This window comes from Maylandia zebra, linkage group LG12 (assembly GCF_041146795.1).
Source record: "Maylandia zebra isolate NMK-2024a linkage group LG12, Mzebra_GT3a, whole genome shotgun sequence".
Lineage (NCBI taxonomy): Eukaryota > Metazoa > Chordata > Actinopteri > Cichliformes > Cichlidae > Maylandia > Maylandia zebra.
The window spans coordinates 16347833-16372387 of NC_135178.1; the positions used below are offsets into that span (position 1 = coordinate 16347833).

General features: G+C 42.2%; 1 protein-coding gene across 2 annotated transcripts in view; it reads left to right on the forward strand.

Annotated features, from left to right (window-relative positions):
- Positions 1–16591, forward strand: part of cemip2 (cell migration inducing hyaluronidase 2) — a 31193-nt gene extending 14602 nt beyond the window's left edge. Inside the window, exons 9-24 of one of the 2 annotated variants that reach the window (XM_004544340.3) lie at positions 3921–4126; positions 4904–4973; positions 5589–5717; positions 6283–6371; positions 7557–7688; positions 7857–7892; positions 8076–8231; positions 9367–9598; positions 11893–12108; positions 12201–12412; positions 12575–12757; positions 12963–13182; positions 13266–13367; positions 13484–13629; positions 14636–14742; positions 14824–16591. In XM_004544340.3, the coding sequence (XP_004544397.3) occupies positions 3921–4126; positions 4904–4973; positions 5589–5717; positions 6283–6371; positions 7557–7688; positions 7857–7892; positions 8076–8231; positions 9367–9598; positions 11893–12108; positions 12201–12412; positions 12575–12757; positions 12963–13182; positions 13266–13367; positions 13484–13629; positions 14636–14742; positions 14824–15023 (2436 nt within the window). In that variant the 3' untranslated portion in view covers positions 15024–16591. The remainder of the gene's footprint in view (positions 1–3920; positions 4127–4903; positions 4974–5588; positions 5718–6282; positions 6372–7556; positions 7689–7856; positions 7893–8075; positions 8232–9366; positions 9599–11892; positions 12109–12200; positions 12413–12574; positions 12758–12962; positions 13183–13265; positions 13368–13483; positions 13630–14635; positions 14743–14823) is intronic. The other variant, XM_076890773.1, reaches the window with a different exon arrangement.
- The last annotated feature ends 7964 nt before the right edge of the window (positions 16592–24555 follow it).

Consider the following 24555-nt stretch of genomic DNA (forward strand, 5'->3'; position numbering starts at 1 on the left):
GGACTGCCTGGTGTGTGTGTGAAGAGAGAGAGCGCAGAAGGGGAAAAAGTAACGGTTAGCTACAGAAGAGACGAAAAGAAAATAAATAAAAGGAATATAATAACTCCCTCGACAGCCAGAGTTGTGTCGGCGATGCTCGCTGTGAGTAAACTGTTTCAGCCCACTGTACGCGGTGTTCGTGCCTTAGAGAAGAAATAAAGTTCGGTGAAGCAGTTTCCTACGCCTCCTTCGATCTTTTTGCTAGCGGAGATGACCTGTATAGTAAGCTGTTTCCGGCTACGAGTCAGTTACGGAACCTTCAAGTAACTGCCAGAGGTTTCCTTACTACTGTTCGGGGTCGCGGATCTGGCGCGGTAACACCTGTATCTGATTGAGGAATCACTCATCTTTGGAAAAGAGAGTTTATTACAGAGAAATGGCTCTTTCCAAAATAAAAACTATACGCTTCTTCTGGGCTATATTCTTAGCAGCATATTGTAGCGGGTCAGGGCTGTTCGGGGTTCTGTTTGTACAGTTATGTTTTGTTTATGTTGCCATAGTGACGGGTGACGCCCTCTCGCTGCGACGGTGTGTCCTTCCGGGGTCAGAGGGCGCCTTGTGTGTTGTTGTTGTTGTTGCTGTGCGGTTGCCGCGCTGAGTAGTTAGCTAGCGGCAGTGTTCTTCTGCAGATGTCAATAAACGGCTGTGCTCCCTGGCTAGCTCACGGGAAGCAAGACCAAACGACACCTCCGTCTCCTCGTTGTCTGAGCTCGCCACATTGGTGTCAGAAGTGGGATGATGGTGGCACCCCATGTTCTGACCCGAATGACTTTTCCCCCGCTGGTCGTGACCGGCCGGTGCGCCAAAAGAAGGCACCTGGACATTTGCAGGACTTTGTGTGGGGCAATGGGGTCGTCGGGGACGACTGACCCCTTAGGTGGGGGGCTATGTAGCGGGTCAGGACTGTTCGGGGTTCTGTTTGTACAGTTATGTTTTGTTTATGTTGCCATAGTGACGGGTGACGCCCTCTCGCTGCGACGGTGTGTCCTTCCGGGGTCAGAGGGCGCTCTGTGTGTTGTTGTTGTTGCTGTGGTTGCTGCGCTGAGCAGTTAGCTAGCCGCAGTGTTCTTCTGCAGATGTCAATAAACGGCTGTGCTCCCTGGCTAGCTCACGGGAAGCAAGACCAAACGACACCTCAGTCTCCTCCTTGTCTGAGCTCGCCACAATATTAAACATATCAGGTCCCCATAAGGAGAATCATGTGCTAACGGCTGTCTAAATGACTCGGGTAAAGTTTGTAGCATGCATGCTTGTTGTTTTTGTCTGCTTCCACTTGTCTTTGCACTAGGATGATGTCGGCGTAAATGTGCAGTCATATTCGTTGTGTTTCCACTAGTGCTGTCAGCGTTAATCTCGTTGAAATGACGTTAACGCCACAACACGGCAAATCTCCGTTAACGAGCTACCCCTGCGTGGGGCTAGAAGGCCAACACATTAACGAGCTAACTGCGCTAACACACTAGTTCCCACCCATGTAATTGAGCATTGCATGGCACATCCAACATGTGCCGAAAGCCGAAAGCACTGTATCGAACGGTTCAATATCGATACCAGTATCGTTGCACCCCTATTATTTATTTTATTTTATTTTATTTTCAGTTGTTACAGATGGGACAGACATGACTGAGGGATAGGAAAGGGAGAAAGAAAGATGAAGGAAAAGAAAAACAGAAGGGAAGAGGGACAGTGAGAAAGGGCACTTAAAAAGAGAAAGAAGAGAAAAAAAATCTCCTGGATCACCTGTTGAGAGAAAACAAGCAAAAGAAACAGAGCAACATACCAAACACAACACCATCACATTAATCTAGCTAAGTGTAAACAGCAGTAAATACTAAATATTGAATGTTGTTGTGTAGCAAGCAGGACCGACAGCGCACAATGTGCTTTGACGTAGCAGCCAATAAAGGTGTAGTTTATGTCTATGAACAGTGAACACCCGTGTGCACACCTGTGTGGATCAGCGCGCTTGTATTCAAAAGGTTTCTCCATGTAATGGCCTGCTAGAGCAGCGGTGCCCAACCTTTTTTGTGCCACGGACCGGTTTATGCCCGACAATATTTTCACGGACCGGCTTTTAAGGTGTCGCGGATAAATACAACAAAATAAAACTAGTACCTGTACCGAAAAAAGGAAGATTTATTCATAACACACGTGAACAGTCCCAGGAAAACAGAGTTAACGATAAAAACAATAACAAAATAACACTGAAAACCATACATTTCACACCCGAGCCTCAACTCTCGCGGCCCGGTAGCAAACGACTCGCGGACCGGTACCGGTCCGAGGCCCGGGGGTTGGGGACTGCTGTGCTAGAGGATGTAGAGAGCCATAGCCCTGTCCACCAGGGCGTGAAGCAGGCATGGAGGAGATCCAGGCTCCAGACATCCAGAGTGCGAGAGCCCAAGGAGGACCACCGGAGGGGCATCCGTGCCCCCCTCCTGGGAAGAGCTGAAGAGAGCCCCAGATGAGGAGTCACCCAGTAGCCACGGAGCAGAAGCCAGAGGGGGCTGCAGTGGCGTGCCCGCCGGCTCAGCCGGCAGCCAGCTGAGCCAGAGTGAACCGAGCCACAGGCCCAGAGGCCGGAGGCCCGAGGGCCCCCTTTGCCCCGGAAGAGGCCTGACCGGGCAACAGGCACCAGGCCCCCCCAAGTAGTCATCGGGGGTGAGCTGGTACATACCTGAGCGCCCAGCCCCGGACACCAAGAACCACCAACACACCGACCCCTGAGGGCATCAGTTACCGGCAGGGAGTGTGGTGAGGGGAGATAGGCCTGGGAGTTCCCAGAGAGGTGTTGCTTTTCAAGATCTTTTAACTGGTTTCATTTTGTCAGACAGGTTCTAACAGGTCTGCCGGTAATCATGCTTGAGCGTGTTTAGTTAAACTGAACTTAGTCACAGTTAATTCATGATTATAAAGAGGGCAATTACTTTGTCACACAGAACCAGGTAGGTTTGGATAACTTGTCTCCTTTAATAAATGAAATCAACATTTAGAAACTGCATTTTATTTTTACTTAGGTTATCTTTGTCTAATATTAAAAATTGTGATCAAAAGTGTGATAAATATGAAAAACAGTAGGAGATCAGGAAGGGGTCAAACACTTCTCACACCACTGTACTTGTTGGATAAAGGTAGTTATACACAGAGGTACTAACTTAGCTCAGCTAAATCACACTGTCTGTATGTGGTCAGTGACTGAAGGGTTCAGGTTTGTTTTTAATTTTGTTTTGAGTCCGCATCGTTGAAGCTCTGAGCCTAACTGTACAGAGGAAATTGAGTTCATTTATGGTGCATGTCATTGTTTGACTTGGCACCAGAAGGTAAACAAGCAAAACTGAAGTGACCCTGTAAGTATTCTCCTGTTGACCATCTTCTACAGTTTTTCTCTACATACCAAAGCTTCAGCAGTAAGAGGAAAATCGTTCAGAAATTTTAACTATTTAAGGAGACAGGCACTTCTCGCGTTTTGGCCATATTGTATTTCTCCTTTGGGGTGTTAAATTTCATTCCGTTTTATTATACAGGAAAAGGAACATATAATGGGCTGCATGGAACTGGCCTGGATCAGTTAAAACTGGTTTACAGCAGTTCTTTTCTGCAGGACATAAGTTTGAATCACATTGCAAAACATAACAAAATAAAAACGACCAACAAAAAAAACTTCTGCAAAGACAGAGACGATGGACACAAAAAGATTTTATATGCCTGTTTGAAATGTGTGAAGGAGCTTGTTGCTCTAATGCAAAACAGGTATCTTTGATTATATCTTAACATAGCTATTGCTGTTATTGTCAAAGTAGTCTAAAAGTCTCTTGTCCAAGCTCTTTTGTTTTGTTTTTTTTTTTCTCTTAATTTTTGTTTTGTGTTCCATTTCTGGGAAGGTCAAGGACACTATAGGCTACGACACCTTGGGCCACTGTTTTTTCCTTGAGGATGGGATTGAGCAGCGCAACACTTTCTACCACAACCTTGGCCTCCTGACCCGACCTGGGACTCTTTTACCCACCGATCGCAATGAGACCCTCTGCCTCAGCATCAAGGACAAAGTCTACAAGGGCTACACTCCCTCGCCCAGTACAGAGTGCAAGTAAGAGAACAGGACGATGATGTACATTTGTGGTTACAGATATAAGGAATCACATCGGCATCAGCATAACGTTTCCACTCTGTCATCAAAAACATGTCTGATTAGTCACAATACTTAGATATCATAGATTTGTACTGGGATAAAACCACTTTTCGTATCTTTTATACGTGTTTGTATGTTAACTATGATGTTTTTTTTTTTTTTTTTTTTTAAATGTCCTTTCATTGGATTGAAACATCTTTGTTTTTATTTATACCAACAGAGTATAAAGGGTATAGGTATATATAAAGGGTTATTTGATTTCCATTTTTAAAAATGCAATGCCTGCATTTTAGATTAAAAGTGGAACAAATCATACCCATTAGCCGTGAGAAAGCATGTGTGGTGGTGCAGATGTATTTTGAGAAGGGACAGATGGTCTGTGTGAGAGAGATATTGGCAAGGTGGTTTTATCCAGGCAATAACAACATCCCCTCTCCATGGGATGTTTTCATGTCATAGCAAGACCAAGAAAAGTGCCTTTGTGAGGAAACAGAAAGGTCTGTTTCCAAGAGCGTGATAGCGTGTGTGTGTCTGTGTCTGTTGGCTGAGCTTTCCCCGTGAAGCGTTTATGTTGGAGAGGCGGATTATTGAGGGAATTTGGAAAATCTCACAGGTTTCTTTGATGTCTGTCTTCTTCTTCTTAATCATATTTTATGATCTGACGAGATACTCCTTCTTTTTTTTTTTAATATCTCTGTCTACTCATGTGTATGTAATCTTGTGGTTGTTTTTCAGGGCAGTCTCAACATTCTGGATCGCCAACCCCAACAACAACCTCATCAGTAATGCAGCAGCTGGTTCTCAGGTAATAATATCAGAGATATGAAAGAAAAATAACTTTTTCCACGTAGTGCAAGGAAACCTGTGACCAAGAGTAGAACGGCTACTCCTTATTGATAGATTAACTATTATTAAAAAAGCAAAAAAAATAAAGCTACACTGGCTTTGGTGTTCCTGAACTTTACATATTATTAAAGACCTTCATGCTCATAAAAAGTTATCCATCAATAAAAAGGGGATTTAACAGTCCTTAGTGTTTGATAGATGGAGCAATAAATCGGTAAGACCTTTAAATATAAAAGCTAAAAAAAAAGAAAGAAAAGAAATCACTCAATTTTATTTTGGTACAAACTGCTCGGAGGTCCACAGGGGCTATGCTGTGTACTACTTAACAGTGGGGGTATTTCTTTGTTTTGGACTGCAAACTTAAAGAAGCCAGTAAGTTTCTGTGAACTTTAATCTTTCTGCAGGACGTCATCAACATGAGAATAGTGTGACACTCACCCAGATGCACTTGTTGTTATTGTTATTGTTTTTTATGTTCCACCAGCTGATTGTATATCAGTGCTGATAATGAAATTCCTACTCCTCTAGTTTGTCATAGTTATCTTCTGTTTCTCTATTCTACTTCCTCTTCCAGGATGCTGGGATTTGGTTTGTGTTCCACAGCTCTTCCACAGTTGACTCCCATGGCCTGGTGCCAGAGACCAAGGCCGAGCTCACACCTTTGGGGATTTTTTACAACAATCGTGTACACTCCAACTTTAAGGTATTGTTAGTCTTGCTTTTTGTGCACTATGCAGTCCAAGTTCTTGCTGTGCTGTCTCTTTGTGTCTCTGTGCTTTAGCAAGGAGGAGAGAAATACAGTGTTTGTATTCCAAATGACATTGCACATAAATCCCTGTTTGATTACTTAGTTATTGCTAGAAAATGGGAATAGAGACACACACACAGGCACTAGTAGGGTCCACAATGGTGCGCTGTTTTGTAATGACAGAAGTCGGGCAGGTGAACTGTAAGCTCTTTGTCCAGCTTCTCTTACAGAGGAAGGAGCCATGAAGGTTAAGACTATGCCTCGGTTATACCACAAGACCAACTCACAGGCCAGGTTTCCATGTACAAAAAAACACAGACAGGCTTAATTTATTTTAACAGGGAAAACGAATCCGTATGTTTAGACACATGTACAGCCTTCGTTCTGTAACTTTACATTTAAGCACGTATCAGGTTCCACGCCAGAAGATACACTAGTGGAGTTGTTTATGTCCCTATAGCAGAAAACCTCCATTTGTACTTGTGGTTTTACTGCATTTTATTGTAATCATGCCTTCCAGGCAGGGCTGTTCATCGACAAAGGAGTGAAGACCACCAATGCCACTGCTGCTGACCCCCGGGAATACCTATGTTTGGACAACAGTGCCAGGTGTGTATGTGTCTAGACACAGACTGCAAACAGATTTGTTGATACTTTAAGTTTTCCATAACTGTTAGTATTACAGCTAAGGGCATGTTGACCACTCGTGGTTACAAATACATAGACCTGGAAGTGATTTTTGGCACATATCCAGCATCCAGTATCCAAGCAGACTATTTAAGAGTCTGCGGTTGGTTATCAAATGCGTCATAGTGTATAGTTATTCTGTGTAAATATTTCAGTATTTGTGGTTTACTTATCTACTGTTTGTTTAGTGCTACTGTCACAAACTGCATGAATTAAGGTATTTGTAGCTCCCTGTTGGATATCAGCTGGGATGTAGCCATTGACGGGGATAGACAGATGGCTTTATAGTGTGCTACTGCATTTTAGTGGAAGGTCTGTCAGATTTGTGTTGACAGAGAAAACAAGACTTTACAGATAGTTTCCACTCTGCAGCTGCCTACCTGAATACAGCCCTCAGCTAGGTGGAAAAAATGTGTCTAGTGAGACTGCGCACTGTGGTCTGTGTGCACAAGTATGAAGGGAGGGATTTTAAATGTTGTTCAAGTGCAGAAGGCACGGGGAGGTTTGTGTTGTGTATTTGCAAGATATGGTAACAGTTGTTAGAAAACGTCTCCAGCGATTTATGTTGTTCTCAGAGGTTTCATCTAGCTCCACAGTTGGTAAAAAAGAATCCCTTGAGCAATGATTTGGCTTTTGACAAGGTTTTAAAAATAACACCCTGAAATGCCACCACAAGGGTGCAAAAGGAACACGAGCCTCCCCCCCCCCCTTTTTTTTTTTTTTTTTTTTTTTTTTTTGAACACTATAAAAGTATTTCTGAGAACATTTATGTTCTCAGGAAGAAAGAAACCTTTTGTGACTAATGCCACTATGCCCTCTTCCTATAGTGCCACCTAAAGATGAGCACAGCAATTCAACAGTGGAGTTTTAAACCTTTAATCTAAATTCAGTTATGTATAATTTGCGTGTGTTTGCATGTTATTTAGTGCATTGACTTTCACGAGTACCATATGTACTAAAATTAAAATGGGGAAGTGGTGGGGTTGGTGTGACACTGTGGTAAGCACGAATAATTACAAAGACACTGATGTCGTCATCGAAAAATCCCAAGGAAAATATCAGAAAAGTATTTTTAGTCACAAAGTATTTTTATTGAATTATTTTTAGATTTCGCCCACACCAAAATGCCGACCCTAGTCGTCCTCGGGTGGCAGCTGTCATCGACACTTTGATCTCCTTCAAGAACAACGACTTGGGGGCGTGGATACGCGGTGGAGACATTATCATCAAGAACTCTGGGTGAGACATCTCATTAGCTAGGATTCAGTTTGTGCTGGTTTGGCAGTTTGCTCCAAGTCTTCCAGTGAACCGAGGGTGAGAAAATAAACGAAGGATGTCTTCACAACAAAAAAACATTTTCTAAGACATGTCTTAACATATTATTCTCTTATTTGTTTTTCTGAACAGCTTTGCCGACAATGGAGTGGGATTGTCCTTTGCCAGGTGTGTACTTGTCTAAATCACTCTTTCACTGTGTTTTTAAGCTTTATTTGTTTTTATTGTCGTCCCGCTGGATGGGCTAACTTTTTGTAAGTGATATGATAGCAAGGTGGCTGTTCTTCCTGCAAAGTACAGAAACGATTGCATTAATAATTAACTAATTATCTATTATCCCTTGTTCTCCAGCGATGGCAGCTACCCTAAAGATGAAGGCTCCAGCCAGGAGGTGACGCAATCCCTGTTTGTGGGCGAGAGCCGGAACAGGGGGACGAATGGAGGACAGAATAAATACTGGGGCGTGGGAGGAATTGACGGAAAGATGAGGACGCTACCTAGAAACAGGTGAGGGGAGAGCAATAAGTGAAAGATTAAATAATGAATTGTGGAAAGACATATTTGGAGTGCTAAGGCAAAAGTCCAAATCAAACTTGACTTTTCTCAGGAATTTCAGGGAATAGAGCTGCCAAAGAAATGTAGGCTGGGAAAACAAACAAGGAAGAGAGAAGCCAGCAAGGCAACAGACTTGTTGAAAAGATGGACAGATGAAGGTGTTACAGCTGCTTTTAGCTGATAGTGAGATTGTGAAATGAAATGACATTTAAGTAGTCTATAAAAACATGGTGGTGGCATCACGCACAGCAGTTCTTAGGAAGGAAATGCCTCATGCTGAATTTGTTTGCATAAGAGGAAAGGGAACTTTCTTCACCATTTCAGACCTTTAACACAGCTCCCTTTAGTTTCAGGTAGATGTCACAGTTTCAGTCCTAGTTAGAGGGTTATATATGTAGGGTGTGACACAAGTGAAAAACCCAGATGTTAATGAGCAGTCTGCCCAGCACCATTTGTGACACAAGAGGCTCGTCCTGCTGTAATACCAAATCAGACAGGGTGGTAAATCCTAATTTCTTGGTTTTGCAATGCCCCAAGGATCTCCTGGCAGCTGTCTCCATGTTTTTTTTCCCCCTTTCCGTCTCTTTTATTACAGATATTGTTATACAAGAGAAGAGGAGCTTAAGTAGGATGCTGGAAAATAATTACTGTATTTGAGTTTCAAGAATCAGTGTGTTTGTGGCCACTGTGTAGAGCTTTAAAATCATTTTACGGGCCTCTTCAGTGCCCTGCGACATCTGGCTCGCTCGGTTTAATTGCCGTTGTTGCTGCTGACACTTGTTATTTCTTGCCAGGGGAAACGAGTACATTTTTTTTTTTCTGTTTGGTCATTTTTTCTGGATTTCTTTTAAACATCTCTTAAAATAGCTATCACAGCTATCTTGCACTGACTGTAACATCTACATTGCTAATGTTAACACAGCTGGGTTTTGCCAGTTCATGACTAAAATGGTCCTGTAACCCATGTAAATGATGACTGTTTACCCCAGTCTGGTTTTATATGGTTTTATATATTCCAGCAATTTCCCCGTTGTGGGATCAATAAAGTCTTATCTTATCTTATCATTCCTCATCATCTCCACCGTAGGACGTTCCCAATCCGAGGTTTTCAGATCTACGATGGCCCAGTGCGGCTTACACAGAGCACATTTCGTGGCTTTGCCCCCTTAAGCGAAACAAATAAACGCACAACAACCACACCAGAACGAACTACGCCAGAAAACACCACGCGTCATACCAGTGCAGTGGGATTCAACTTGAAGAACACCTGGCAGCTCACCCCTCGAAACAACCTGTCCCAGCTCAGCTTCCACTCCACAGTAAGTAAGGCTCAGTGAGACTTGACTTGGGACGTCATAAGAACATTGAAGCTTTTATTCTTTTTTGTAAATGTGGTGCACTGTCCCAGTGTTGTATTTCCAAAGGGAATGTGTAATATTTGAGCAGTGTTTGAACCTGTTCAGAGACTTTGCTTTCAGTCCAGGTCAGCAGGGATATATCTGTTTATTCAGACAGTAGATGTGAATATTCCTTCTCTGACCCGATTCATTCCCTTGTCCTTCCTTTATTTCTACCTAAAACCAGTGCACCGTACTTTATGCCCACTTTCTCTTTTGTGCTTTGCTCCTATTTGTTATTTACCCCTACAACTATCTTTTAATAGACTGCTTCAAAAAAATTAAAGGAACACTTTTTAATCAGAGTATAGCATCAAGCCACTTAAACATCTAGGATATTGATCCGGTCACTTAAGTAGCACGAGGGTTTTTCAGCTAACGCCAAAACATTTTCAGCTGCTTTGGTGTTAATGAAATTAGCAGCAAGTGCACTAGAGGTGCAACAATGAAACCTCTGCCAACGCAGGAATGTTTTTACAGGTCGAAGACACTGCCATTTTTTCTTTATCTTTCTGACTGTTTTTTCACTAGTTTGCATTTGGGTGAGGTTGTTGTCAATACTGGTGGCATTGGGTGATACCTGGACGCTACAGAGGTCTCCCATCAGAGTCTTACGAGCATGGAGGAGATTCCAGGAGACAGGCAGTTACTCTAGGATGGCTGGTCAGTGCCGTAGAACACAGGTGTCGAACTCCAGGCCTCGAGGGCTGGTGTCCTGCAGGTTTTAGATGTGTCCTTGATCCAACACAGCTGATTTAAATGGCTAAATTACCTCCTCAATATGTCTTGAAGTTCGCCAGAGGCCTGGTAATGAACTGATCACTTGATTCGGGTGTGTTGACCTAGGGTGATATCTAAAACCTGCAGGACACCGGCCCTCGAGGCCTGGAGTTCGACACCCCTGCCGTAGGACTGGTTTCTACTCACTAGTTCAAGGAGGAAGCGGATGAGAACTGCCAGATCCATACAAAATAATCTCCAGCGGGCCAATGGTGTGAATGCCTTTGACCAAACCATAAGAAATAGCCTTCATGGGGTTAACATGAGGGCCAGACTCTCCCTAGTTTGCTGTGTGCTCAGAGCCCTGCACTGTAGAGCTTGACTGGCATTTGCCATAGAATACCAGGATTGTCAGGTCCACCACTTGGGCCTATGCTCTTCATAGATGTGCTCAGGGTGAATCTGCTCTCATTTGGAGGGGATACACAGGCTGAACAACGGCACTCTGACTGCCATTAGGTATTAGAATAAAATCCTCGGACTCGTTGTCAGACCCTATGCTGGTGCAGTGAGTCTTGGGTTCCTCCTGGTGCACAACAATTCCCGACCTCATGTGGTGAGAGTGCAGGCGGTTCCTGAAGGATGAAGGAGCTGAAACCACTGACTGATTCCCATGCTTGCCTCGCTAAAATTCCAGGAGCTCCGTGATGCCCTGGTCCAAATTTGGGAGGAGATCCCCCAGGACACCATCAGTGTTCTCATTAGGAGCATGCCCCAACTTTCTCAGGCATGCAGCCAAGCATCTGGGGACCATATGAATTACTGAGTACCCTTTTGAGTTGCAGCAGTTAAAATGGACTAGCCTGCTACATGATTTTTTTATTTTATTTTTTCAATTCGATTTTAAAGATGTATTTCCATCAAACTTTCCTTTAGTTCCTACCTAACACATTACCCAGTCTATACCAGCATTGATGTCCAGCATGAAGATTTTTACCCTTTAGATCTGATGTGTTTTCAAAGAGTTTGTTTAACTTGTTAGTGTGTTTGGGTCAGAGGCCTGGCAGAAACAGAATCGGGAGTCGTTTCAGGCAGAAAGAACACAGAAGAATAAAGGAGCCATCTTTCAGAATCAGGCCTGTGCAGAAACTGTTGTAAATCACTGGCGCCCTCTTGTGGGGTCATTGTACAGTGCAGTGTTTTTTTTTTTATCCAAAGGCAACCTTTAATAGGCTAATTTGTCAAGTAGCTTGATTGGAGATTTCAGTTTGGCACATAAACTTTGAAAGATGCACAGCCAAGAAACCAAAAAAATATAATGCAGTTATATTACCTGTCCTTATGCAGTGCAAACAGACCTCTATAAAAAAAATGTAAGTGAGCTGTCCCAGGAATATGGAGAAGATCATTATGGAAACGATGGAAAGTTAAGCAGGTATCTGCTTAACTTAGATTAAAAATCACCTCTCAGTAAGTAACACAAATAAACTCCTCAGGTACATCTTCGTGCATTCTTTGGACAACCTGGAGAGTGGTTTGATGAAAACAACCTGGACGGTGACAAAACCTCCATCTTTCACGATGTGGACGGCTCAGTGACAGGCTACAGTGACACCTACGTTGGCCGAGCAGACAACTACCTGATCCAACATCCTGGCTGTGTGAAAAACCTGAAGTGGAATGGAGTGATATGCAGCGGTCGCTACTCTCAGGTACAGCGCACTCGAGTCTGCACCTCAGTATTGTTCTGTCCTTCTGATGTAAAAGTGATTGTTACATTCCACAACATCCTCCTCTCTTCTAGGTGTACATCCAGACCCAAGGAGCCCCTAGCCTGAGTTTATCCATCAGCAGAGATGAATACCATAATTCTCCTCTGTTACTGAGGGGGATTAACAGCCAGGGGGCGTCGTCCCAGCAGTACCAGCCCATCCTGATGATGAGCAAGAGCTACACTCTGCACTGGAGTGGGCCTGCGCCCAGAGAAATGGTCCTCTCTCTCATTAACTTTGATAAGTGAGTAATAAGAATGACTGTGTGTGTTCGCCTCTTCAGCCACTGCTAGTCCAAGTCTTGAAATATCTGTAATGTCCTGCAAGTGAGGATGCAACACACTGCATTGAAGGGTAGTGTACTGATGTTTTCAACCACTTTCAAACTGCTCTTTCATTCACTCAGGGATGACTGGGTGCTGGTGGGACTCTGTTATCCGTCAGACACCACTTTTCAGATTATGTCCGACACATACGACAGGCAAAGCAACACGTTTGATGACATCACAGACTACGGCACCGTGTTATCCTTCCCAGAGCTGCAGAAAAAGACAATGGAGAGGAAGTACTACTTTGACCAGACTGCTGGGTGAGATGAAAGATTGTTTTTCCTTTTCCTTGTTTGAACTCTCAGTTGGAAATACTGCAATGTGATGACTGTAGGAGATTTGGTTTTTTAATAAAAAATGAGATCAATTTTATTTCAATTGTGTTTTTTTTTTGTTTTTTTTTTTTTTAATCCCTCGGTGACTCTACTGAGTTTCTAAAAGTTTATTGTTTCTCATCATCCCCAGCTTATTGTGGCTCTACCTTCGGGCCCGGCATGGTCGTGATGGTCACAGCTACTGTTCTGTTAAAGGCTGTGAAAGAGTGAAGATCACGGCCACTACATCCTCCAAAGAGACCTGTAACTGTACAGCCAAAGCTTACCCCAAGTATGCCAAGGCTCCCTCAGTCGTGGTGCCTATGCCGGCTCTAAACACGCAGCCCTGCAGAGACTGCGGTGCTAAACAGGTTTGTTAACATTTAAAGTGACCTCTTCATTTGGTCAATTAAATCCAAAGCTACTACCGCTGATCGACATGCGTCTGTCTCAGCTTGTGTTTTCCAGTGAGCCATGGACCTCCTACCTCCAGACTCAAGTGAAGTCTCTCAGCATTAAAGAGCAGCAGCGAGGAGATAACGTCTCCTTTATCACTGTAAGCAAAACTGCCAGGCAGATAAAAATACACCCAAACACTTTATCTTCATGTTTTAAACTTCAGATTTAAAACGGGGTTTATTTAATCCAATTTCTTTGCTGTAATTCCCCAAGGTGAATGAGATCACCATGTCCTTCTCACAGCCGGGGTTTTTCCTGGTCTCAGTGGATGCCTGCTCTGGAAAAGTCACCAAGAAAACCTCATTTAGTAAAGTGGATAAAAAGATGGAAACATACCTAAAAACTGACATACCAAACAGGTGAGGCAGGGCAAAACTGATAAATAAATACATACACAAAACAAATCAAGTTCGTAAATATGCACAATAAATAGAAAATTCCCATAAAAATAAAAGTTGACAGGAAATCAAACCTATCGCTGGGATTCAGACAGGGATTATCCACACAGGAGACACTTGTGTAACTAGATTTCATCAAAATAAAAAAATCTTGAAACAATTATTTTAAAAATTACAGAATAAACTGCACAATCTAAATTGCTCCTCATAGCTCTCCCCAAAGTTTGCCCCTTTGACAGACAGACATCACTCTTTTAATGACTTATTTGAACCTTTTCTCTTCACCTCTAACTTCAAACAACTGATAATGCAGTTTGTAGTGCAGTGTTAATAAAAGACTATGAAAATAAACTAACATTTTAAGGGTTAGGTGTAGTTTAATAAATGGTCTGTTTTGTTTAGTTCATTATAATCCAGTCCATTTATTATTCAGCTTTCTGTTGCAGTGTAAATAAACTGAATTAGCTTTTGTTTTGTATGTTTCCCCCAAACATCACGCAGCAGGTAATTCATAGAACTATTAGGGAACAATACAGTGTTTTTGATTTAAGATATTTGAACTTTTATATTAAATTATGTAGTTCTAGACATGTTTTTTATGAGCTTTCCAACATAACTCATTTTTAATTTTAGTTTCTATTTTGACATTGTTCGTCATAATATTGACTTCATTATTTATTTGACCGTCACTAAATATTAGATATTCTATTTTTTCATTTGGTGATAAATTACTAAGATCAAAGCATTTTTTGTAAAATGTTTCCCTCTGTATTCAGGGCGTGTTTTAAACTTTGGGAAAAAGGAATATAAATGAGTGTTTTCAGGAAGTAAAATGTATTTTAATAATTCCTTGTGTGGGTTTTGGTTTGGGTTAACGTGGTTTTCCTTTTTTCTTTTTTTTTGGATGACACTATAATATGTCTTATGGTTGTAGAGTGGCTTTTTTAGAAGTATTTATTTCCTCCAGGTCAATAGTCCTCGTGGCAACGTGGGGACAGTCGGGGGAGCTGGTCAATATCGCACCACATCTGGTCTCTCTTGGTGTGGCCAAAGATCCTGATCTGCATAGTAAAGGTTAGTACTACTTTAGTTTGTCTGTCTATCTGTATTTTAGATTTCTTTTACATGCCTTTTCCCCCGCTCCTTTTATCGCAGAGAGTCTGGCACTTTGGGGCTTCCGAGGGAGTTCCTCACCTCCTTTTTGGGTTTCACTACTGGCTGGACAAGGCGATGACGTCTTAGGGCTGCAGGAGCGCTACTTGCCTCTGGGCTTGGAGATGTATGGCTGTCCGCGACCTGCAACTCAAAAACGCAAAGACCTAGAGCTTCTGAGAAAAGCCACAGGACAACAATAACCAATGTGAACTGTACATGTTACCTAGCCGTAATGCTGTTGCACACAGATACACAAACACAGCCATTTGATGAATGTGAACTGCTGAACCTTTAATTTATTAACGATGACAAAGATGTTTACTGCTTTCAAGAGGAATGAAAGTGGGGTTTTTTATGAATCGAATGAATTTTTTTGTGTATGTACGCGTGTGTATGTATGTGTCAGTATGCCTTTGGGCCATGAAGTCAATGCACTTTCCTTTTTATATACACACAACCTGCCTTACTAGCCAGAGTGACGTAATGGAGCTTTACAGTAACAAAGGAGAAGAAACAAACCCAAAGTAATCCTGCAAGATCTACCTACCTGTCCTATTTATTGTGCAGTAATTGACTCTGAACACAGAACCCAATTCATTGCATACACAGATCAAAATGTAATTATGAGAATAAATGACTTTGATTTGACGTGAAAGCGAAATAAGATGGATTTGATGTGCTCAGGTCGAAGGAAGTGATAAAAACAAATGTCATTGCCTCTGAGATGTGAATGGCAGTATTAAGCCAAAAACCGTTGTTAATGTGGTTTAGTCGCATTGGTGATTAATACTGCAAATCTCCTTTAAAACATAACCATAACAAGCCATATTCTATCGAAATAATCATGTAGATGCATAATAATACTGTGTGTAAAATTAATCTGACTGTTTTTGGCCTTTCTTGTGTACAAAAACCCCTTAAAAATAACAGACTTCTGTGCAGGTGACTCCTTTTATATTTGACATGTTGCAATAGATTCTCTTTAAACTGGAAAACCTCTGAATCTCGTGCAGCTCTACATCTGAGATCTTTAAGCACCTTTTTATGGATTTCTTTACAGACTTTTTTTTTTTCCCCTCCTCATGTTTGTATTTGTCTTTTAACAGTGATGGTGTGGCAAGTGTTGGCCACAAATACTTTTCCTCTATTTTTTGTTTTGTCTTCTCAAACAGAAATGAATGTTTTACCTTTCATCTGCCTCATTCATGTGCATTATTGCCACAACAGTATGGTAACATATAGCTCTAGGTTGCCGTTTCCTTTTTTCTTTCTTAGTTTGTATCCGTGCTGTACAGCAGTGACAGTAAAAGTATCATATTTTAGCTGTAAAGGTTACACGGCTTTATTTTGAGACTATTTTAATCTTTACCGTGAGCAGGGCTCCCCCACTGAGCGATGATGAGTAGTTGTGACTGTGTGAGTAAATGTCTGATCATGTAAGGTGAAGGGATGACCTCGCTGCCTTTTAACCACTCTACTGTTAAAAAGAGCAAAAGACCGAGAGATGGGTTCAGTCCCTTTGCCTTTTCCTTAAGTTGAAGATTCATCGATGCACAAGTGAGTTGTTTGTTTTGTTTTTCTTCTTAAGATTAGGGGTGAACTTTGTAAATAAGAAATTGAACTGTACATGTAATGGAAAGTAGACTCCCATTAATGTGTGTATTTTATTTGTTTTTCTTATTAATTGATAAAAGATTAGGAAAAAACATCTTTCCTGCAATTTGTCATGAAATTGCCAAACAAATAAAGTTGTTTTGTTTTAAAGTCACATGTTGGTTGCTTCAGTAGCTAACTGATGGCCTCTCTCTTGTTGCTCTGTGGTCCAGGACTTTGCATCTGTTATACAGCGTCACCACTTGGGGGTAGCCTAGTGTTATTTGTTTGTCTCTCTTTGTTTTTGTTTTTAGGACTTTAGGATTCTCGCCTTTAACTCTACATTTTGACATTCAGTATGCTGAAAATAAGTTTGAAATTACAAACTCTTTTTCCAGGAATAATATTTTACTTACTTTTTAAATACAGTAGCTTTTAATATACTTAAAGAATCCCCAATCATCTGTAGCCTGAAAGTTACCAAGTCAGAGGAACGCTGTCGGTTTTAATGAGCCTCAGGAGATCCCGCACTATTAGATGTACAGTAAAAGCACATGGCATGATGAAGCAAAGCAGCTGCTTTTACTGATGTACATTATGCATGAGAACATTATGAATTGGACATCCGCGAGAAGTAGCTTTGGTAGAGCAGGAGAGGGGAAACAGCAACCCATGTAGCTGTTAAACTTTATGGATTCGGTGCGCTTGCATTGTGATATCCCAGCGATTGTTTCTGTGTGCGCTCGTAATGAAAAGAAAAGCATCAAAAAACTTAACAGTGTTGCAGCTTTAAGGCAGGGATGACTCCTCGAGTTGCTTTCTCACTGTATATGTTTTATTTCACAATCCGATCAACACAAAAACATACAGCACCTCCTCTCCGACTCCTAGCCCTTTGCTGCGGTGGAAAAAGAACCACTCCAAAACCCCTTCAAGGAACATATGTACAAAAGAGTTTTCCTAACACACCAATGGCGCGTTCAATGCCATCTTGTAAATATGAGTACCAGAACAAACAAGCAAACAAAAAAGAAGTGTGGGGTACCTTTGAACCAATGAACAAAGTATAACCATTTATACTTTTTAACATAACCCGGCCCCGTCGATATGTGTATCTCTCACACTCTCCCCCACTCGAGAAATGTCGTCCCGACATAAATGTACCTTATAATCGACAATCCATAGAGAACAATAGAATGGCATGGACTATGTACCAGGTTACATTACACCCTTTTTTTTTTTTTTTTAAGTTACCCAAACTACCGTGCACTGTAGTTGTGTATACTCCTGATATAATCAGTTCAGCTTTTTTTTTTTTGTCCACAATTCAATCTATCAAATTACCATGCTATTTGTACTCTCCTGTAAAGGCATTAACTTTGTCCACATCTCATCTGAACACTAAGCATCTTCCCTTTACTCATACACATGTTCGGCCTGCAATCCATGTGTCACAATATTTCAATCAACATAGGTACATTTGTTACAATCTGAAATAGGGGTACCAAGTGTAAACATTATATCTTCCCCTTTTACCAAGGTCGCCAGTAACCTTGAATATTCACACATTTGGTGGCCACTATTCTTTCTTCAAGACTTGGTTGTCCAAGTTTACTATAGGTCAAAGTCTGTGGTCTCCTCCTTTCTCTCTTTGGGTATGGACTTGGCTGGTCTGTTTCCAAAGCCTCTTCGACATCAGAGCTGCTGTCCACCTCCCCTGCCCCCACAATAGCCACATCCTCTGGTTCCCTATTGTCCATTTTCTCCTCATCAGCTTGGCTGGGGTCCCCCTGGCCATCTCCTGACATGTGAGGAAGCTCATCTGGCTCACCCCCGTCCCTTAGTGGCATAAACTCTGCCGCTGTGGGGTCCAATGTAGGTGAACACTGAGGCTCAGGATAAGGCCAGGTGAAAACCGCATCAGAAAACTCATCTGTGTCCTCCTCCTCCTCACTCCCCACTTGTGTCGGAGTCATGCATGTTTGTTTCCGTTTGTTATAATGTCTTTTCCTTGTTTTAGTACTAGTTACAGTTGCCTCCTTATCTGCTGGGAGCGGAAGAAAATCGCAAGGCAACAACATATTCCTGTGCAAAATCCTTGTCCTGCCTTTACCATTCTCTGGCTCTAACTCAAACACAGGACTGTCCTCTCCCTTTTGTCTTTTAATGATGTAGATGTTGTCTTCCCAATAGGAGCGGATTTTCCCTGGCCCACCCCTCTCCACAACATTTCTAACAAGGACACGACTCCCTATTTGAAGTGGTGGACCATGCACACTTTTGTTGTACTGCCTTTTACCTCGGTCAGCTGACTTAGCTGCATTTTTGGAGGCGACAGTGTAAGCTTCAGCCATTCTCCTTCTCCATCTGTCCACATAGTCCTGGTAGGAGCCTGAACTGTCCTCCTGCTCAATGCCAAAGAGGAGGTCAACTGGTAACCGTGGTGACCTACCAAACATTAGGAGAAAAGGAGGGTAGCCAGTGGCCTCATTAACAGTACAATTGTAGGCATGTACAACTTTATGGAGGTGGCTTTTCCAGTCTCTTTTCTGTTCCTCTGTTAGTGTTCTTAACATCGAGAGCAAGGTCCTGTTGAATCTTTCGGTCTGCCCATTTCCTTGTGGGTGATAAGGAGTAGTGTGTGACCCTTTAACACCAGCCAGTTCTTTTAAATGGTGCAATAGTCTATTCTCAAACTCTCGCCCCAAATCGTGGTGTAGTTTTTCTGGAAAACCAAACCTGAGACAATAATCATTGAATAGTTTTTCTGCTACAGTCTTAGCTGTCTTATTTGTAGTTGCGTAGGCCTGAGCGAAGCGGGTGTAGTGGTCCATAACTACAAGTATGTATTCACACCCCCCCTTGCATTGCTCCAGGTGCAAAAAGTCAACTGAAACCAACTGAAATGGATGAGTGGTCTCTATGCTCAACATAGGTGCCCGTGCCTGTCTGTTTGGCTTCCTCTGTTTGAGACACTCACAAACATTACTGACAAAGTGTTCAATGTCTCTTTGCATCTTAGGCCAGAAGAAACGATCCCTAATTAAATTTAGGGTCCTTTCTGATCCCAAGTGGCCCATCTGTTGGTGTAGTTCTTTGAGCACTAGTGGGTGGTAAACTGAGGGGAGAACTAGTTGTTTTTTGTGTCGAGTCTCTCTGAACATAGTTCCATCCTCTCTGATTTTCAGTTTGCTCCACTCTCTAGCCAATGCTTTAAACTCAGTGCTCTCAGTCTTAATGTCCTGTGTGGTGGGCCTTTTGTTTTGCACTACAGACTCGTACATTTTACCTATCACGGGGTCTTGCCGCTGTGCTGCACAGATTTCCTCTCTCGGTATTGGCTGAATCATGTCCAGCAGTTCCTCTGCTCTTTCACCAGGTCGTGCATTTCGGGTGGAGGATGATTTTTCTTGTCTTCCTTGGTGGCGGGGATCTGTGAGCTACTGCGTGGTTCATCCCTAGTATGTAGCTCATTGATTCTTGGTGGTTTTGTATTGTTCCTCTTTAACTTGTTCAGTCTTTCTGTCTCGAGATTGGCAGCTTCATTTAGTTTCTCAATCAGCATTTCATCAGTCACATCTGGGTTGTCAAGAAGGGCTTTAATCTGGAACTTTATGTTGTCATTTTGCAGCCCAGTACCCACTGATCTCAAAAACTTCCTTTTTACCAGGTCCCGACTGTAGTGTTCTGCTTCTTTGTCCTTGGATGCGTACAGGAGGCGATCTTTAAGCTCAATGGCTCTGAATAAAAAGTCTTGAGCTGACTCTTTTGGATCTTGGGAAATATTTATCAGTTTTTGGTACAAATCAGATGTGTCATCTTCTCGGTAATGTCCTTTTAATATTGTCTTTAACTGTGTGAGTGTCAAATCAGTCTTTATTTCAAGCATATCACGCAGTTTGAGACCTGGATTGATGGCTCTTATCACTGCTTCAATAACTTCTGACTCACTGTGGCCTTTGCGGAGTCCATTTTCCATCTGATGCAGCAGGTTGGTATAGGACAGCCGATCGCGCTGCCCTCCCTCACCTATTTGGCCACAGATGCGAAACTCCCTGCGAATTGTCACCTCTGGTACTTTAGAAGACAGCAGGTTCGGGACAGCGTCCGCCATCTTGAGTTTCTGCCCTATCGCTCTAATTTCTTCCTGCAGCTCGTCATACTTGTCTCTTGCGTCTGAAGGGCGGGAAGAATCACTCTCGGCCGTATTGTCTTTAGCTTTATATTCGCCCAAAAACGATAAAAGTTCTTTCACAAACTGTACAGCATCGTCTGGTGTATAACTGTTTTCCACCTCGTCCAGTTTATGTTCTATAACTTTCATCAGTTGGCGTCTGGAAGTGTCTTTTGTAGGCTCATTTAGCGGTGTAGCAAAGCCTTTCACCTTATAACCCACTTCTATGAGCTGATCACGACTTAGCTGGCAGAGTGTGGCGGTGATCTTATCTCGTCGGGCTTCTATCTCCATTGTGGGTACTCACAAGCTTGTCTTTAGTCCGTCAGATTTCAGGTCCGGTGCTTGGAGAAAGGTTTTTCTTCAGCCGTGCGGTAGCGCTAACGTCAGCCGCTAATGGCGCTAACCAGGCTTCTGCTTCACTCTCGTGCGGGAAGTTCTTCAAACCTTCCTCCTGGCTGGCTCGCCATGATATGTTGCAGCTTTAAGGCAGGGATGACTCCTCGAGTTGCTTTCTCACTGTATATGTTTTATTTCACAATCCGATCAACACAAAAACATACAGCACCTCCTCTCCGACTCCTAGCCCTTTGCTGCGGTGGAAAAAGAACCACTCCAAAACCCCTTCAAGGAACATATGTACAAAAGAGTTTTCCTAACACACCAATGGCGCGTTCAATGCCATCTTGTAAATATGAGTACCAGAACAAACAAGCAAACAAAAAAGAAGTGTGGGGTACCTTTGAACCAATGAACAAAGTATAACCATTTATACTTTTTAACATAACCCGGCCCCGTCGATATGTGTATCTCTCACAACAGCCTAAAGAAATATGGATCAGTCCCAACAGAGCGCAGCCCCACCATATGGCTCGGATAGTGAGTTTGCTTGTCCATAAAATGGTCTCTGACCGTGAAGTGCTCCCACACACTTCACACTGATTTGAAAACGAGCGAGGACAGAGTGGCACAGTTTGCAGGCAAACTGATGCACAATAGGACAGCAGCTCTCTTTAACACCCAGGCATCTGCTATAAGGAGGAAAAAATAATCGCTGGTGGAATAAAAGCTGCATCTTACTCAGTGTTTCTCACTAGCTCTGTCCTTGGTTGGTCTGGATACATTTAAACTTTCTGACACTGATTGTAAGCGCAGGCGAGCAAAATATTTCCATCAAGTCTGCGATCTGTGAACATATTGTTCCAGTGTTGCATGGATGAATTGCACATTACTTAAAGCTGAGTTTTAATTATGTAATAGGGAAGCCATTGAACTGTGCAAATACATTTAGAGAAAAAAATGCCAAGGCTAAAAAAGACTTGTGTGTACTGGAGTGTGGGCGGCAGCCTTTAGTGTTGTACTGTATATTGTTTGCATGAGAATGGTATATCCATGGCAACACATACACATACATATAAGATTAGTTTCAAATACAACTAAAGCTGAAACTGAAATGCATAAAAATGAATTCCATTTTTAGGGCGACTGTGTGGATGTGATGAAATTCCTGATGTTAGACGCCTTTTTTAACAGCACTGGCATAAAGATGAAGTAATAACTTACTGTCAACATTTCTCCACATTTCATCATGTGGTTTTTAAGCTGACCACAATTTAAAGTAAGGTCCACAATTTATCGGACAAAGACATTTGTTGTTGTGTTAATAAGACTTAATTATTACTTAATACTTGTTGTATTAAAGCTTTAATTCAGCATGAACTGTTTGGGAATTACAATGATTCTTGTACAATACAATGATGCACTGTTTCAGAGGCTCAACATTAATTTGACAAACTAACCTAAATTTAAGAGCTTAAAGAGAAGGATTGCATGAAACACTTGATGATGTGTAATGCTTCAGCTCACGAGCAGTGCAGAACCGTGCACACAATTTCTGGCAAGGTTTCGTCTTGCCAGAAATCGTAAAATTATTACTGTACAGTAGTAATTTTATGATTCAACGTTATTCAATCATCATATTTCATGATTAGGTAGAAAGCTAGCTTTAACTGGCTTTGCTTTATATTGCTTTGGAAATGACAGTTTATTGCTGTGCCATAAAATGTGTATTCACACGCACTGTGAGCTTCTGGTATAACATTTTACAAAGTATGCACTTTCTGCATTTAGATTTGTATCCAGACAGAAATTATTTTTAGTGGAGGTATAGAGAATCATAGGAGTACCAAAAAGTTCACTGAAGAGTAAGAAAATAAACTTTTGTTGTCTGATTCCCAGAGATTCAGACAAAGCCATAAGTGTCTGAAAGATGAATTACAAGGTTCCCTGCCCTGCATCTGCATTGAAAGTAGACTCATTGTTTATTTAATTTCCAGGGTTACAGTACAGAGCATACTGAAACCGCAATATTTCCCTAAACCTTTAATGAGTAGTTTTTAATACCTAAACCTAACCAGGTATTTTATTTATTTATAAACCATCTATCAAAGTGAAATCTAAAAGTTAAAAGTGAGTAAAAAGAAAACCGAAGTGCAAAACACGTAGTCGCCAAACGGTACACAAAACTTTGCTCTCCTGGCTGACAAACGTGTCACTTCTGTCACCTCTGCCTCTACTTATCGGTGTCCAGTGCATTCATCAAGGCATCATTACCAAAAGACACTTCTGTGTCTCTGTGACATCAGTGGAACCTGACAGGATGTCAGTATTTGACACACTGTCTCGGCAAATCTATAATCAAATCGATCAATTCAGCTTGAAATCTATCATGACTCCTCTTTTTCGAAAGGACCGCTTCCACGCACACATTTGCATGGAAACAATTTGTGTGTGCAGAGACCACATTAGGCTCCTTGAGTCCACACTGGAGACTTCATTACAGCAACAGTATCGTGTATTCGAGGTAAGTTTATTTGGATTCCCGCAACTACCGCACATGATACATCATTTTTCAGCCTCACCATTCAGTCGCTTCAGCGGTTCCCTGCTGATGCTCGGTGATGGCGGTCCTGAATAATTAAACAATTCTGACATCCATGTAGGGGTCCGTTTCCATGACAACCATTCTCCCCTTGTCCTCGCAGCCCTGAAGAGTAATGTAAATCTCCTGTCTGCTTAATGTCACAGTAACACCAGCAAAGTGCCACAGAAAGACACACAGGTTGGGATCAATGGGAGCTTTTGATGACATGTTTGGCCTTGGTTTGCTCGCCGCTTGGTGTTCTTACACAGGCAAGTCGTGGTGGACAACTTGTGATGACATGAGGCCTGCCAGGAAAGTAATGCTGGTTTTCAGGTGCCAGGTGACACCAGATGAAGCGTAATGATAGACCACATGGGGCACAGAACACCGAACTGTAGTAATCCAGGCAGTATAGAAACTTCGGTATGTACTGATTAATCCAAGCGGAGGTGGGAAGCATCGCTTTAAGGTCACAGAGTGAATATTTTAATGATGCCTGTAATCTTCTCCGACAGTATGTTGACACATCCACGCTTCTGAGGGCGATGCTCTCTCTATCTCGACACACAAAGTCCCCTGGTTTTCCCCGCCACACACACAACACCACTCAGACATAGGCAATTACCCTTTAACATCAAATGGTTCATCAGTTCCCAGGACCATTAGACAGTGAATTAACCTTATCTACCTGCAGATGAAGAGCCATGGGTATGACAGTTATACCCTTGTCCCAGTCTGAGCTATTGCTAGAAAAATATGCCGTGTACTTTCCACGCAGCAGGACACAGGCTAATCACGCACTGAGAAATGCAATAAAAAAAGGATTATGATGCAGTTATTCATTGTCAAGAGTGCTTATTCTGTATTTTAATCATTCACTCAGCTAATATGTGACTCTTTGTTGGGGATACAAACCAGGCCGTGAGATGACTAAATGCTAAAACTCAGCATGGGGTTTTTAAAGCCAAACTTCCTAATGCTGACTCTTTGCTGTGTGTTACCTCAGAAAAAGAAAACCCTCTATGTTTGTAACAAAGATTAG